At 41.1% G+C, this 14,041-nt stretch overlaps 1 protein-coding gene across 1 annotated transcript in view; it reads left to right on the top strand.

Annotated features, from left to right (window-relative positions):
- Window positions 1–14,041, top strand: part of arhgap12b (Rho GTPase activating protein 12b) — a 53,041-nt gene that overhangs the window by 31,233 nt on the left and 7,767 nt on the right. The window contains 8 exon segments of the mRNA XM_051067009.1: window positions 8,320–8,592; window positions 10,010–10,150; window positions 10,305–10,385; window positions 10,916–11,038; window positions 12,608–12,682; window positions 13,159–13,233; window positions 13,627–13,688; window positions 13,788–13,869. Coding sequence (XP_050922966.1) covers window positions 8,320–8,592; window positions 10,010–10,150; window positions 10,305–10,385; window positions 10,916–11,038; window positions 12,608–12,682; window positions 13,159–13,233; window positions 13,627–13,688; window positions 13,788–13,869 — 912 coding nt within the window.

Here is a 14,041-nt window from a genome sequence, read left to right as displayed (position 1 = left end):
TCTTTTGTGCTTTCACTCACAAACTCTGGCCATGTTTTGCTGACTTGTGTATGTGTATGAGCATGCAGTGAAGTGAAGTCAATATTTGAATTCCATTAACATTTTTTCTACTCACTTACTATTCTGTCTTTTTTGCAAGCTTAATATGAGATCTTTTTTAACACAATGCCTTTCTGAACTGCAGTGCAAAGCTGGAACTGGTTGCTAAGGGAAGTGTGGAGCAGTGTGTGTGTGTGTGTGTGTGTGTGTGTGTGTGCGATAGTAAGCATCTTTTTTGTGTGTATGTGCATGTTTACTGTATGTCAGTCTCTGCTTGTGAAGAGGGGGGGTTTGGCTTGTGAAATGCCACAAATGTGATGATGGGGGAGTGGGCAAATGTGGTCTGACTGACGCCCAGCGAGGTGGAAATGTAGGTTAATCTGATCATATGGACACAACCATCATCATCAGCATCATACCTCCTGGAGCAGAGACGGAGTGGGTGATGGAAGGTGGCAGCGGGGCGTTGGCTGAGCCTGGGAGGGGGCAGAGAGACAGGAAGGAATGGCTGGAGAGGTTTGGTGCATTATTATCAGATGCAGTGGAGGAAAAGGGCAGGGAGTGTTTGCTGTGTGTGTGCAGAGGGATGGAGTGAGGAAACAGAAGTGAGAGGTGAGGGAGGTGGGGAAAGATGAGAGGACTGAGAAAAAAGAACAGAGGGAGCGGGAGTGGATTGATGCGTTGGCTCACAGGTGCCCCCCCCCCCCCCTTCACCACCACCTCTTACCCCATGACCTATCTTCAAACACTCCTCTGAATGACCGCCTGATTGGCTGGGTGTCACCACTGTCACACATGCAGCTCCCTCAGTCACCATGCCACCTTCTCCCGCCACCCTACCACACTTCCTTTTCTAATTCAATTACACAATCACATTATGTAACATAGTTATAGGGGAAACGCACACACTCTCTGAGGTGTGATATTGATGCAGACGCCATCTGTGACAGAAGACAGAAAGACCTTTCTAGCTTAACACTGAATAATTCTATTAGCATTACAGCTGTGATGATGTTACCAAGGGAGTCATACATTTCTCTTTAACCTTTAACATGAAATTTGCTCTGAAATTCAGGTATTCATGTCTGACTAATGTTTCCATGTGACAAACTATTTATTTAGCACACCTCACACTGAGGCAGTTTCAAAATGCAAATTTAGATCAGGGAGGCTGTCAAAGTCATATAAGACTAAGTATTAGAATGCATATTAAAGGATGAGGTTATGTCTGTATTTGCTGCTGGAAACGTAATTTCCCCGAGGGAGTCATCCCAAAGGGATCAATAAAGTCCGTCTAAGTCTAAGGTAATGCAGGAAATATATGTAACACAGACATACGCTGTAGTTGCAAGTTTAGTAGGCACACTTGATATACCCTCACTGAAATACTAAAAGTTTGGTGACAGTATAATGCATTACAATTCCACAGCAACAGAAATGATCATTGAAGTTGAATCATCACCTCTAAAACACTACTAACATAAAATGTTGTATTAGATGGTACTGGTTTTAGCAAGATGTACATAATTCACTGGCAACTGAGTATATGTACAAATAAAATAAAAAATAAATGTTATTAACTTTAATTAACACTTACCTCAATTATAGGCAATTATCTTCTGGTAATTTGTTCCACAAGGGTGGCACATAATAATTAAGTGAAGCCTAATCAGCTGTAGGAACTGTAGAAAACAAACCAGTTTCTGAAGATCTACAGTAAGGGCCTCAATCTGCATAAAATGTATGAGTGTTTCGACCAGAACGCCACAGTAGATTTAACTTTTTTGCCAATCGTCCCTATGCTTTTATGCCCGATCCAACTGCATCAACAAGTAGTTTAATCCAAGTGAATGTGTAGGCTGCGTTTCTATCACAGCAACAATGCTGGTCTGAACAGAGCCTAATAGTTTCTGAAACCCCTTTCCAACATTGGAATTGGAGCATGCGTTCAGCTGTGTCCTTTTTACCTTATGGGAACAGCCAACCAGACAATCACACCCTCTTTATGCAGAGATTGTCCAGTTTTGCAGCGGTATGACTTTAGGCAGGGGTTGAACTTCTCTCAGGCTCTCCTCTGGCACTTTTCATGTGTGGAATTAAATGCAACATCATGAATTCCTTGAAGGAGAGTCTCTTTAAAGTGTGCACTTATATTCCTATGCACAACTCACTGAGCACAACACGTCTATGACCTATTGTTTTAAGTATATTGAACCCTTAAGAGGTCTGGCAGCTTCATATTGTACTCGCTGGCCATTTAGTGATTTATATACTAGCAGGTAGACCTGATGTAATGTGCTCTACTTTCTTTGTCTACTTTCTTCATCCTTGCAGCAGCAGGATTGTGAATCATCTGCAGTTTCTGAATCAGCTGCAGCAAGGTGACTGGATTATATTACAGCTCTGGCCAAGATTACAAAAAAAGAATAGACCATTTGAACTGCTCCTGTGTACAGTGTATGGCTCTGTGGAATCTGCAGCACAGATACTAATGGTGTGTTAAAATGCAGCATGGAGATGCTGCAGAGTGGGTTGCCATGTGTGCACCAATTGAAACCCCTCCCCCTCACGCTACTTTCCTCATGGCCAGATACATTTGATGGAGACTCCCACCCACTCACCAGCGCCCCTGCTCCCCATCCTCCCTCCCAACCCAAGGGAGACACCTAGTGGATGTAGGCTGCAACTACAGCCCCACATCCCTGCTGCCCTCACCCTGACCTGCAATTCTTTACAAGTACAATAATTTATGGTTTAATTTACAGCGCACTGCTAGGCACAGGCATTTTCTAGTGATTGTACAAGCACAGTGGGACAGGAGGCTGGATAGACTGAAGGAGGGGGAGGAGAGAGGAAACACTGAGTAGTATTCCCAACATGGTGATAAATACAAGGGCTACAGTAAACTGTGTTCCATGCAGCAGAGCATAATCTCATTGGGCTCCATTATCAAACCAGTTCTCATCAGTTCTTTTGCTTTTGCAGTGTGTGTCTGTTCTCCTCTGCCTTCACATACTCCATTAGACCTCTGAGTTGAATTAATCTCACATTTCCATGCTGGGTGTGCCTACACACTCTCCAGGCTGCATAATGCATTATAATGTAGTTTGTGGGGATGCTGCACTGGCCTGTAGTCTGAAACTCATTTATCATGGCTGTGCAGACAGGCTGCTGCTGCTGCTGTGAAGAAGACTGTTCTTCATTCAACAGCACATCTCTCACCTCACTCATGCCCTCTATCTCTCACTCTCTCCATCCATCCCTCATTTACACCTCCCTCCCCTGGCTGTATGAGCGATCCCTCCCGCCCTCTCAGGTTCTTTCTATTTTTAATTACCTGTCAGAGACCCCAGGTCTTGATCCCTTGCCTCCCAGCTCTCTGCCACATCTCATTCACTTCAAACTCGCCAAGAATCTGCCTATGGAAATACAGTGAGGAAAGATTTACAATCAGGCACTTATTGATCACAAGTGTATTTTGGGAAGAGTCATCTTCACTAATCACAGATGCAAATGTCTAACTTAACTATTTGTTATGACTGCACATGAGCTAGTTTAATCTGTTATTATTATTACAGATATACCTGTATCTGCTGGTCGATAAGGTACTGAGGTGCAGATTTTTTTTAATTGGAGGTCAGTTTGTTAGTATAGAAACTCTCCTGTTTGATCATAACACAGACACAGTACCAGGACATGAAGGATAAATTAATAGGTACAATTATTTTTGGTCACTTGGGGATGCTGCAGCAAACCGCAACACTGATATATATTACATTATAATGTCAGCAAACGATTTCTTATTTCACAGGCACAACATTAGCATGTAGTACTATGAGTCATAAATATACAGTCCAGGCTGCAGGTATTTGGACAGTGACACATTTTTGTGTTTCAATACATTCAGTTTGAAATAACGTAATCACTGTTACATTAAAGTGCCAAGTCTCAGCTTTAATCTCTTTAATCTGAGTAGGTTTACGTCAGGAAAATGAGAAAATGACTAAAGCAGAAATATCTCAGCCAGTATATATTGTCTGCAACATGTTTGGATTTATGACTGCATGTTGTTCATCACTCATGGATTTTTGGATTAGTTGAAAATAAAAACCCCTTAAACCTCCTGTCAGTGAGGATTGTAAGGAAATTTTTTGTGAAGTTTTCAAAACCGAAACCAAGTATGTTGAAAGATCTTAATTGCATTACAACATTTGTTGCAAAATGCCTGAGTGAAAGACTGAAGTAGATTATGTAAAACATTTAACTAACAGAGGTATTTTCAAATGATTTGTATGAATTATGCTGCAAATATACCTCACTGCTACTTTATCTCAACCTTAATTGGTGAGTTATCTTTTTTCTTCAAGGAACATTTGTTTTCCACTGCATCCCTTCCTTGTCTTCTTGCTTTTTCTTCCTGCAGCTCTGTCTCAGTGTCTTTTCTTGCTCTTCAAATCGGAAACTTTCCTAATACACTGTTGGTTGTCTCCTCAGTGCTCATTTGTTCAGGTGAAAGAGGAGTGCAGGACGACAGAGTTGCACAGCAGTGATCAGCTGTATTATCTTTCCTCGACACACAGAGTCTGATTGTAGCTGCCAGGTTAAATATAGAACCTGTGGTGAAACAGCTCAAACTGCCAGTTTGTCAGGTCTGTCAGTATGCACATAGAAACACACTCTGATAGAGGAAGCCCTCTCTTTTTCTATATCATTTCCTGTTGTGTCAGATAAATTCTGTGTACTGTGCTGTGTGTTTGTGAGGTAGAAAGATCCTGTTCCCCTTTGCCTCTGTCACTGTCAGTCTCAGATTGCCGCCTACCACAGATAGAAGGGCAGAGAGAAAAAAAGGAGTTAGCGTGTGAGAGTGTGTTTTGGAGGTGAAGCCTGCATGTGTCCTGTCATACTTGGTGGCCGCAGTGTATCGCCATGCGTCGTGCATTCAGTATATTTAGAGGGTACAGGAGAGCCGGGGAGGATGACGACGACGTGTTTGTGTGCAGCCCTGGATACAAGGTGACACAACAGATAAGGAGCTGAAATGAGACACAATGGACATGAAAATATGTGGATTTTGTTTAGTTTGCCTAAAAGGCTTAAAAGTGTTATTTTTACCATGTCAGATACCTTTGCACTGTGTCCACTCTTAGATTAATATAGAACAGGTTGCCTGCTTTGCCAGCACAGATGGATTTCATGTCCTGTAGCCACTATTTTCCTCAAACTGTCCATTTATAGTTTGAGAACTTTCCATCAGTCACTGGCAGCCATCACCAGCGTTGTTCTCTTTACACTGTTAGATTGGATTCCAGGTAGTATTAATGAGGTCCTAACAAAAGTTTTCCTGTCTGAAACTAGCAGATAACATGTGACCGCAGTGGGCCAGTAGAACATTTGATATAGAGTTCAATTAAAAATTTAGAAAAGTGCCTCTGCTGTCTCCTGCTATTCCAGGCATGTGTTAGACTTCTGCATATGGTGTACATTGCATGACTTTTCCTTCTGATAGAAAATAGTCCATTTTTGCAAAAGAGGACACTCTTTGTATCCTGATATCACTTATATTTTGAGTTTTTGCTTAGTTTAAAGGGAGCAGTTAGTCTTCTCTTTTTTTTGGCTGGTTTTAGTTACTGATATATCAGTATCAGCATATTTGTCAGTTGATAATATTTGAGGTAATTTAGAAACTGTGTCTTCATCACATAGTTTGTCCACCAGAGGACACTGACAGTTTTCAGCTGTAGTTGTACAGTAGTCAGTATTGTCACCAACATATAGAGACCAAGTTTAAAGGATCCTTTTCAAAAATGTTTGCTGCTGTGATGCATTTATTAGAGTTTTATTTGTACTAAATGTACTCCCTGTAAAAACAATACAAGGTTAAATGATTGTGACATATACAGTATGCAAGTCACTGTCCTGCCACAGTAATAGTCTGTGTGCACGCTCCATTCTATCCAAAATGATTGTTAAATTACTGTCTGAATGAAAGTGGAGACAGCAGAAAAATGTTTTAGTTCAACCTCTGTCAGAATGGATGTTAAAGCTTGTTAATTACTTCTCCACTGGATACAGTTTGGTTTGTCTGGACTGAGTGGAATCCAAATGGATTTGACCCCTCACTTTCAGGCCACACTCAATCTTCTGCATTTAGACTTGATCATTACAACATTATTCCCTGAAAACCCAATTAAAACTGCAGCACACTGGCTCCATTCTGGTTGTGACTGATGAGTCTGAACCTGAGTTCAGCCAAACCATCATCTCTCAGTGGTTTGCCTCTATGCTGGAGCACTTGCTGTGTGTTGGACTGAAACTGAGAAACAGCGGGCAAACCTAACTGAAAACAGCAGGACACTACTGAAACCTTTCCTCTGCCCCTGCATGTGTGCAGGATATTAAATAATAATTTATGTGAAAAATATTCCTGTTATTCCAAGACCGGCAGGAAGTCCCATCTGTGTCCTGAAAACAGTCCAAACCTTCTAACTGAAATGCCTCCACCCCCCACATTCCTCACCTGTAACAAACAAAGAGGGGGGTGGTGCTGGCACAGTCTCTGATATCTAATTTTTTTCTATTTGGGCATTTATCTGCTCTGTGTTTTACAGAATGTTTGGTGCTGGATCTTCTCTAGAGAGTCACAAGGCTGGCATGAGTCTCAGAGACAGTGCTGCTTCCAAAACCCAAAATATTTTTCAGAAGCATTCACAACAGCATTAAATGCTCTGAGCTGTAGCCATGGAAACATAGCTTTCTGGCTTTTGTGGAGTGACCTTCAGATGCTGCCAACTTTTCAAAGACTTTAAAAACTGACTTTGAAATGTGTCTGCATTGACACTGTGGGGCCACATTTGTGATTAAGATTAATGCATTGACTGTGATTAGTTGTTGTTACTTAAAAAAGAAAATTGCAGTAAGTCCAGTCAAGTATATAAAGAAATTACCACCCTGTTATGTTGATATTGATCCATTGTCTAAACACAAAGCAGTTTAATACTACTAGTTGACTTATACACCTCACCAGCCCATTGCTGAGAGCTGAGACTCTTATCTCCCCTTCCTTTTCCTTTTCACATGTCTTCACTGTGCACCATGAATACTTTGTTCCTCATTCTTTTATCGTTTATTTTAATCAACTTTCTTTTTACACAATGCTAATGTTTATGGCAACACCGTTGCTAAGAGGTTTGCTTGTTCTGTCTCAGGAAAGTGACAGCTTCAATCCTTGCAACATGTGTCCTTTCAAAACGTTCTTGAGCAATACTGAATCTATCTGTTCACTGTTTGTTGTATCAATGTATCAACACATTGGTGAATGTTATATTTCAGATGCATTATATGAAAACATTTTACTGCACATAATATATGGATTCAGTGTAATCCACTGTTTCTTCTTTGTGTTAATTTTGTGTAAAAAAAAAAAAAAAAGCTCTGTCCTCTTCTGGCTGTTTTTGCAGAAGCCAGGCCAATGCACACTTTAAAAAGCATCTTATAACCAGTTTGTTTTCTGGCCTACTCTTGATTTTAATCCTTACACTTACACTTCATTGCACTTGTTTTCACATATATATTGTCATCTGTCTTTTCTATCCTCTTTCCCTTTTTCTTCTTCATGTGAAGCCCTTGGTAACTTGTCTTTTGAAGTAAGGAATCTGGGCTAATACCAATATTCCTTTATGTTCATAGAAGTTGCATCTGGTCTTTTAGTGAACAGATAAATGATTATGTAACTATGCTCCATCTGGTTTGAGGACCTGATAAGAATCGCCATGATATGGTTTTAAAGTGTCTGCAAGCCACGTGGGCATCTGATTTGATCAGCAGCTGCATCCTGCTGAGCTGACAGTCAGCGATCCTCCTAACTTACCGCATCACCTTCATACTTCGAAGGAGAAGTTGGGTTTATATAGATATATCAGGTCTGTATCTGAGAGTTTTTGCAGCTAAATGCGAGTGTTTGTGATTTTAACTTTGCTGCAACAAACCACTCTGCTTATTACATTCCATGGTCCAAACCAGGATGTGATGGCTGCTGGTTTATGTGCTGACCTGGACCAACATTCCTACAAATACTTAGATCTCAGCAGACTGTGGCACGTTTTCAGGACTCCATCCGGTTATGAAATTCCAGGAATATCTTTGAATTGACTGTGTAGAAATCAGGGAATACCAGCTGAATACCAGGAAAGATAAAAAGTTAAATCTTGAACAAATGCATAGAATTGTACATCAGAGTCAGCTGATTTGACCACCTCTCTCCTTCCTCTCTTCCTCCTCCAGACAACATCACCTACAGGTCAAGGCCGGTCCGACTCCCCGGTCTACACCAACCTCCAGGAGCTGAAGATCTCACAGTCCAGCCTGCCCCCCGTCCCCTCTGGCTCACCTCTCCATATCCTGGGTGACTGGGAAACCCACAAAGACCTGAGCGGCAGGCATTTCTACTACAACAGAGCCACCGGAGAGCGGACCTGGAAGCCCCCGCGCACCAGGGACACCAGCGGCAGCACCAGCAGTATCCGCGGAGACAGCCAGGGTACAGTGGAGAGTGAGGTGAGGGACATTTGAGCCAATTTCTCTCTGTGGTCTTTCAAGTTATGAACAGTTCATTATAATTGTGATACCTGTGACGTCTGTTTATGGCTTCTAAATATGAACACAGCATGCACAAAACCACATTCTGTGAGCACGCTGGAACACAGGATTCAGGTATTTAGTTTGTATGTGAGGAAAAGTCTGAGGTGAAGCCTCAGACATGGAGGACATGAACAGCCTGTGAATGGACTCTCTGGCAGTCCATGTTAAATAAACAGACTGTGGTAAAGGTGTGGTGGACCTCAAAGGACTTTTAAAATTGTGTTGTGGTTACAGCTCAAGGTAGGGAAACAAGAGTGCCTTTGATATAGGGAAGTTATGATTTCCTGTCAGATTGTCATTTCCTGCCAAACTATCCAACACTGCCCCCGTGTGGTGTAATAATTTATTGCAGTATCATATGAGGGAGATTAAGAGAGGTTAATTATATACAGAATAATTGAAATATAATCAGTACTGAACTGATGACTCATTCAAAAGAAAATTAATCAACATATCAGTCTGATTATAATTTGGTCCTCAAACCGGGTGGACTCAGCATTGTTATAGAATCACTTATCTGTCCACTAAAAGACCACAGATAAACACTTTGAAGATAAAGCCTACTGTTAGCATTTTGGGAAAGACTCTTATTTGCTTTCTTTACATATTACTCTCCTGTCATGTCTGTACACAGTAGCCAGTTAGCTTAGCTTAGCAAGACTGGAAACCAGAAGGAACAGCTAGCCTGGCTTTGTTCAAAGGTAAAATAATGTGCCTATAAGCGCCTCTAAAGCTTACTAATTACCATAACATTTTGCATTGTAATCATGTTTGTTTAGTCTGTACAAGAAACAAAGTATAAAAGCATCAATTTGGCAGAACCTGACTATCTGTTTCCAGTCTTTGTAACAGGCTACTAAACAGGCTACTGGCTTTAGCTTTGTAATTGCAACTGTAATTGCAACAGTAAATAGCATTTCAAAAGCTACTTGGAATTTTGTGTGTATTATCTTAATGTGCCAAGGATCTGTTAGTAGCAAGAGCTGTTAAATAATTGTACAGTAAATGAAGTGACAAGTACAGTATTTGACTCTGAAATGTTGTAAAGGAGAAGTATTAATAGCACAAAATGGAAGTACTCCAGTAAAGAAGTAGAAGTACAACACTTCTGCAATAAAGCACACCTGCTACTATTGTATGTTTTTTTTCCCTTATTGATATAATGGGGTGAAAAAGAATTCTCACATCTGTCAGAGGAAGTAATATTCATTTTCTAGTGACTCTTTTCTATCAGGGTTATAATGTCGTGTCATGTATTTTATTTATTTGTTATGTATTAAAACTTGAACCATTAAGTCATCTGTCTCTATTCCTTGTCTTTGTCTGTCCTCAGCTGCTGTCCTCTGAGGAGAACTGCCACAGCACCCACTCCAGTCAGTCTGACAGCCAGTACGGGTCGCCCCCCAGAGGCTGGTCTGAGGAGCTGGATGAGCATGGACACACACTTTATGTGTCTGAATACACACAGGAGAAGGTGCAGTCTGTTTTTTGATTGTACTTAGATTTAACCCTGTCTACACTCTACATCTCCATTTTATTGTCACCCCTGCTAATAGGATCCACGTCAAATATTATTGGATTTAAAAGTGTGTATATTTGTGTTTGCTGACGTGTGTTTATGTTTACAGTGGATAAAGCATGTGGATGAACAAGGCCGGCCCTACTACTACAGTGCTGATGGATCCAGGTCAGAATGGGAACTGCCCAAGGTAAGATTACCCCCTGAACAATAGCTGTCCACAATTTGTCTTCCCTATTACATGAATAATATCCCCCGTAAAGTAATCTCCTACTCTTGAGAAAGGAAAATCTTCTCATATTACATCACCTAACACCACTACCCAGTAACACATTTTTGTGTGACTCCTCCTCCCCTGTTGTATAGTCTTAAGTCTGGTCCTGTTAATGTAAGTGGATGAGTGCCTGAGGAGCCAAGTTTGTGCTGAACTCTGGGTGACTGACTATTACTGGCTCTTTACCCTTTAATCTGGAGGCTTAAGAGCAGGTCAGAATAGATCGCTCCATTCTCAGAGTGAATGGACAGTAGTGTGGACATGGGTACAGTGAGTGGACTTTACTGTTGACTTTGGAAGACAATGCTGGGGTTGTAAGAGAAGTCCCTCTGTCCAATGGTGCTGTGGACAGTAAAAGGAGAGGTAGGGGAGAGAAAGGGTACTGAAGAGTCTGCTAGAATAACACTGTGTTGTCTAAACTTTCACTCTCCTCTCTGTCTCTGCAGTATAATATCTCCCCTCAGTCCGGCGAGGTTCCCAAGAGTCGCAGTCTGGAGAGGAAGCAGCAGGATCCTATCGTTCTCACCAAGTGGAGACACAGCACCTACGTGTTAGACCTCAACGACAAGGTAAGATACTGTGTAGCCCCCTGATATGTGTTATTAAATAACCAAAATCTGAGAAGTAAAATGTTCACACAGACTTTTGGGTATGATGTTGCTGCAGGTTTTCTGGCAGGCTTTTTGTGTGGTCTTTCCATTACCGTTCTTATTGGCAGTGAGTTTAATCCCTGAACACTAATTACATTTCCAGCTCAACAGAGGGAAATCTTTCAATGGCTTAATCTGTCTCTTGAATTTGGGAGTCTTGGCAAAGGGTGGCAAATTGTTCAAGTGAAAAGCAGATTTACTACCTGTGTTTTATATCAGGTTGTTTGTGATTATCAGATGGTGAATATACACAACTGAAACAATAATATATCTGTTATTGGGTTGTGGCAGTCAGGTAAGTTATAGTTTTGCACTAATTCCTGTTAGAATCTGTGCATATTCAGGTGTAGGCTGGTCCTTCCTTAATGGAGGGCCAGTGAGATAGAGATAGTGAGACAACCCATTACAACTGACACAAATTATTGCCCCTTTATTAAGTTGAAAGGTTCACAAGAGACATAAAAAAGAATAGTTAAAGTCAGAGCAGTAGAATCTGAGATATCCTGACTTTTCTACTCTCTATTATGGGTCAACCAAAACACTACACTTTCCATAATGCAGAATTCAGTATTAGTATGTAAGCATTTCATTACCACAGCCTCTACCCTGCTACTATTACTCTGTTCCTAACTGACCAAATAAGATACAACAAGCTGCAACTTCAGTTCCTACTGCTACAGTAACTCGACATTGTTGATAGTTAGGCCATAAAGGAGCTTGGAATTAATACAGTTTTGTTTTGATTATTACAAGGATATACATAGGATAATAAACAACAGTGTGTTCTCTTTGACATCCCTCAAATCTATGTGAAAATGTCAACAGGTTAATGTTGTGTTGTGTTCATTTGTGAACACACCAACATTGGGGGAATTAACCATTTACATTTACATTGTACACTGTCTATCACTTGACAATACTCTCAAGAAATATGAGTTTGCAAGGATATAATACTTCAAGAACATCTTATAAGTATCAGTGTCATCATTTATTGAGAGTGTCTTTGTCACTTGAGACAATTAATTTGTGAATTTGCTCAGATTTACCAATAATGGTCTGGAGTACAAGCAAAACGCACAGTGCAATCTTAGCAGGTATGACGTATAACATAAATTACTTGAAGAATTTAAGAGGTGCAAGAAGGTGAAGAGAACATTCTTCACGGGGGCACTTAATTTACAGATGAATTATGCCTCATGTGGCCAATAGTGAAATTAATTTAAACTTGGATGGAGGGTTGTAATAATACTTTAGCAAGTCCTTTTCCCTATACACATACAACTGTTTCTCCATTCTCACGTTTAAACAAAATGAGTGCCACAGACAGACAGACAAAAAACTTCCTATGGCATTAGAATGAAAAATTATCATTAGTTTTCGACTGCTAAAAGGTTGATAGCTTTCAGTGACAACGAAATGTCAAATTTGCTAGTTTGTTAGATGGTATAAAATGTATTGGAGGCTAACTCTGTGGTGGTTTTGTTGCAGTTCTCATTCAAACTCTGGCGGTTCGCTTCAGATCCGCACAAGAGGAGATTTCGTCTCTCTCTTTACCGAGATAAAGTTGGTACCACACAGAGCCTCTCTTCTGCAGTCTCCTCTCTAATCAACAGATGGTCTGTTTTGATTCATTGTCAGTGTGTCTAGTAGAATACCTTGTTAAACTACCTTGTTAGGAATTATGACAATCAAATCCATGTTTAGACTCAATCAAAGGCGTCTGATTCGTGTGTATAGTGGATTGTACTTTAGGCTGCAGATACACAGGAAGAAAGAAGCATCTTGGAATGAATCTCCTTCTCTGAATTAACACATTTTCCTCATGAGCATGTTGTTTGTAACCTAAATCCTAACTTGCTTTTACCTTAATCTTTATCTTTCAATGACCTGAATTAACATCCAACTCAATCTTGTGATTACACTCCAGGTTCCTGATCCACTCTCTTCTCCTCACTGTCATCAGACTGACTATCTTCATGTGTCTTGTAGCTGGCTGGTAGTTATTAAAAACTCATCATCTTGTGCCTCTGATTGGATAGGAGTGTGCTCCGGTGCCCAAGCAGAGCTCTCCAGACTCTGACTCCTGCCCCTCATCTCCTAAGCACCCCTCGACCGTTAGTATCCCAGCTTGCACTGCACTGCACTGCACTCATCATCATCCTTCTTTCACCTGCATCCAAATACATCCCTCCTCTTCTTTCACTCTCCATTTGGTTTTCTCATCTGCTGCATGCCACATCCCACACATAACTGCATCACATCTAACATAATGCTAAAAAAAATTTTAAAAAATCAACCAGCACAAGTGCAGCAGTTTCAGCACTTCCCTGCAGTCGTAGGGTGCCCTCTGCTGGTGATATTTGGTTGTAACATGAAACAGCACAGCTTCTGCCAACTTCCGACACTGCCCATTTGCTTCTCAAGCTTCAGCGTGTGTGTGGATATGTGTGTGTTTTAATGCATGTTTTCTAGCAGGTTCTTATCTGCATCTGTGTCTTCATCCTCAGCCTTCAGAGAAGTGTGGAGTCCTCAATGTCACCAAAATCACAGAAAATGGAAAGAAAGTCAGGTAGGAATTTTAGGAACTTTTTCAGTGGCCTGATAAACTTTCAAGAGTCTTTTCTAAACTTTGAGACTCATATTGTCTTTGTTTTAATGTGACCAACAGGAAGAACTGGACCTCATCATGGACAGTGCTGCAGGGTTCCTCTCTGCTCTTTGCCAAGGGTCAGGGGGGCAGCACCAGCTGGGTAGGCATCCCATCAGCCCCGAGAGGCTCATGTTTCTGCAGAGTTTCAACATTCCATTCACCTCTGTTATTTCTCTCCTCCTGGTTTCTGCATAGTCACATGTCTTCATTGCCAACTGTGCTGTGAAGTTTGTCATCCTCTGTTTCTTGCTCCTCTCCTCTTTTCCTCCCTG

This window comes from Lates calcarifer, linkage group LG24 (assembly GCF_001640805.2).
Source record: "Lates calcarifer isolate ASB-BC8 linkage group LG24, TLL_Latcal_v3, whole genome shotgun sequence".
Taxonomy (NCBI): Eukaryota; Metazoa; Chordata; class Actinopteri; family Centropomidae; genus Lates; species Lates calcarifer.
This window is presented reverse-complemented; position numbering and strand designations above follow the sequence as displayed.